This window comes from Oryzias latipes, chromosome 6, assembly GCF_002234675.1.
Source record: "Oryzias latipes chromosome 6, ASM223467v1".
NCBI lineage: Eukaryota > Metazoa > Chordata > Actinopteri > Beloniformes > Adrianichthyidae > Oryzias > Oryzias latipes.
The window spans coordinates 22,873,797-22,876,463 of NC_019864.2; the positions used below are offsets into that span (position 1 = coordinate 22,873,797).

Sequence of the window (2,667 nt, forward strand, 5' to 3'; positions counted from 1 at the left end):
GCTGCCATGGGAATATGTGTTTCAAATACTTGGGGAAAAATAAACATGAAGTTCATAGAAAAACAAACAACTCAACATTAGGTTCCTTTGGTCAGCATTTAAAAGGTAGGACAACATTTCTGTTTATTTGTACCCAGTAACTGAATTAAAGATTCACTCTGATAAAAATAATATTATTTTTGGTGTTTGTAACGTGTCTGCAACATTTTTCTGATGGTGGAGGACATATATCAAGGAATTTAAGCTCAAAATTCCATGTCTGAGATTTTGTTTTCAATCAGGAGCAGTTGCAAAAATGCCGTTTCAAAAAAGAGCTTATTTGTGACAAGATAACACGCTGGGCGGGCCTCAAGCTCCCTGCTCTGAACCTTCAGCAACAGAGAGGGGATGCTCTGCACCATCGGTCATGCCCACAAATTTCTAATGAACTTCTGCTGCTCTGCAGAAACTATAGTCCTAAAAATAGCAGTTGTTTTTATTTTCAGTTTTGGCTATAAAACACCATAATCATGTCAATCAAACCACTGGGAATGCTTTGAAAAAAAATCCAAAAGATGATCAAAAACGTGGCTTAATAAGGACAAATATAATTTACATGACAAATGTTCTGACAAGCTACAGGTGGGGAAGGGCCTTCATTATATGAAACCTTTTATTCTTTAACAAGTACACATAATAAAAAGTTATTTTTAAAATATATATACTTTTAGCTCCTGGATTCTGTTTCATAACAAACAAAGTTACTAAAATAATGTCAGTTTCGTAGTGCTTTTAAACATTATATCTTTAGTTGAAGACTTAAAACTTGAATGAAACAGCTGTATGAGCCAAAAATGCTGTGATAAGAGATTAATGTCACAAAAGATTTTTTTTTTTGTTTTTGTACAGTTTTTACTTAGCTCTTTCTCTTGAAGCAATGGCAACATCAGAACCTTGGGTTGGACCCTGGAGGCCCCACAAACCCAGAGGGCCTATTTCTGCACAGTTTAGGAGCCCGGGGCCGAAATATGAATTGCCATCAATCACAGGTATGACTAACTTCTCTTGCACTAAAAGTGAAAATAGCTTTTCCAACGTGTCACTTTTTTTTGTTTTCATTCATTTTTTTTTTTATTTTTGCCTGAAAAGGTTGTGTTCTGCAGGAATCTACAAAAAGAACTGCACCAGCTTTCACGATAGGTACCCGTGTTAAAGAGCGCCCCCGCTCTCCAGGACCAGAATTGTCTTTCATCTCAACTGGCAAAAATACACAGGGGATAACGTTTGGAAAAATGTTACCACCACCAAAATCCTTCCAAGTCCCAGGACCAGGTACACTCTGCACAATAAAACAGATCAGATATTTAATAAATAACCTAAAAAGGTGACTCTACAACTCCTGCTGCTGTTTTAGGCACATACTGCCCAGAACGCTCAGAACACGTGACCTTCCCGAGAGTTCGTGACTTTTCTTTGGCTGGGAGACATCCAGAAAAGAAGAAGGATGTTACCCCAGGCAGGCCTTCCTTCCACTAACCATTTGAAACTTTTACTTTTAGAAATACAAACATTTCCTTGCTCTTTGTCATAATTCAGGGCCCGCAGCCTACAATTTGTTTGAGAAAAATCCCAAGGCACCAAGTTACACCCTGAAGGGACGCACTAAAAGTGGAGACTTATACGGGTACCCGAATCAGGTGTGGTGATTGATACACTAAGGATTTACTTTGAGAATGCAAACAAAATCCTGATTTTCTGATATTTCTCATGCAACTGCTTAACAGAATCCAGGTCCAGCTGCATACAAAGCTGTGAATTCTGACACTTATTTGAAGAAAGCCCCCCACTACAGTTTTCAAGGTCGCAACTTTATGCCCCTGGATAAAACAAATACACCTGGTCCAGCACAGTACCATCCTAAAGGGGTAAAACAAAAGAAACCATTTTAGTCAGAATAGTTCCAAATATGAGCATTGTGCTTTTAAATATCTGAAGTGTATTCACTTACTTTTCTTTTACCAGGAATCCCTTACAAAAAGGAACGCCCCATGCTTCACCTTTGGAGTGCATCATTCAGAATACGTCTTACCTGTGTTCCGGAAAACTGACGAAGAATGAAGCACAGCGGCTAGAAATAAAGTTTAAAAGGCTAAATGTGGGCGTACTTTTGTTCATGTAGCATGTAATTATTTGGCAATTAGTTACAATTTATTTGATCTAATAAAAAAACATAGTGTTAATTTGACTCTTTAGCAAAAAAGAGGTTTAAACTCTTTGATATAGACAGTTTTCTTTCATTTCCATAGCTTTACTTTTTCATACAAGATACAGTAAATACAGTTTTGTAATAATATGAACGATTTTTAGAGACCTTCAATAAAATGATGCATTTCTGTCTGTTCAAGTACTGATTCACATTCCAATCCTATAGGGGGCAATATTGCTCTCGCAATCTGATTTGACGGCTGCCAAGACACCCGAAGAAAAACCAAAATGAAAGGTCCTTTAAAGAACAATCTTTGTTGCCTGCTCATTATGAGTTATTTAACCAATCACTTGATATTCAATTTTTATAACCACACCAGTAGATGTTTAATTTCTATTTATATCTTAATAGTTTTTCAACAAAAAAGATTTAACGCAAAATGTGTGCACATTTTTTCACGATAATTTATCATCAGGCATTCT

At 36.7% G+C, this 2,667-nt stretch overlaps 1 protein-coding gene across 2 annotated transcripts; it reads left to right on the forward strand.

Annotated features, from left to right (window-relative positions):
* LOC101170089 (outer dense fiber protein 3) lies at positions 1–2,133 on the forward strand. 2 transcript variants are annotated; one of them, XM_011476609.3, is made up of 7 exons: positions 1–105; positions 915–1,028; positions 1,129–1,311; positions 1,394–1,495; positions 1,576–1,676; positions 1,764–1,904; positions 2,002–2,133. In XM_011476609.3, exons 1-7 carry the CDS (start codon positions 15–17, stop codon positions 2,095–2,097), a joined length of 828 nt encoding a protein of 275 aa, XP_011474911.3. In that variant the 5' UTR covers positions 1–14; the 3' UTR covers positions 2,098–2,133. The 2 variants fall into 2 exon arrangements, with proteins under 2 accessions (XP_011474911.3, XP_020559801.2); XM_020704142.2 differs by having other exon boundaries at positions 17–105; positions 889–1,028.
* The last annotated feature ends 534 nt before the right edge of the window (positions 2,134–2,667 follow it).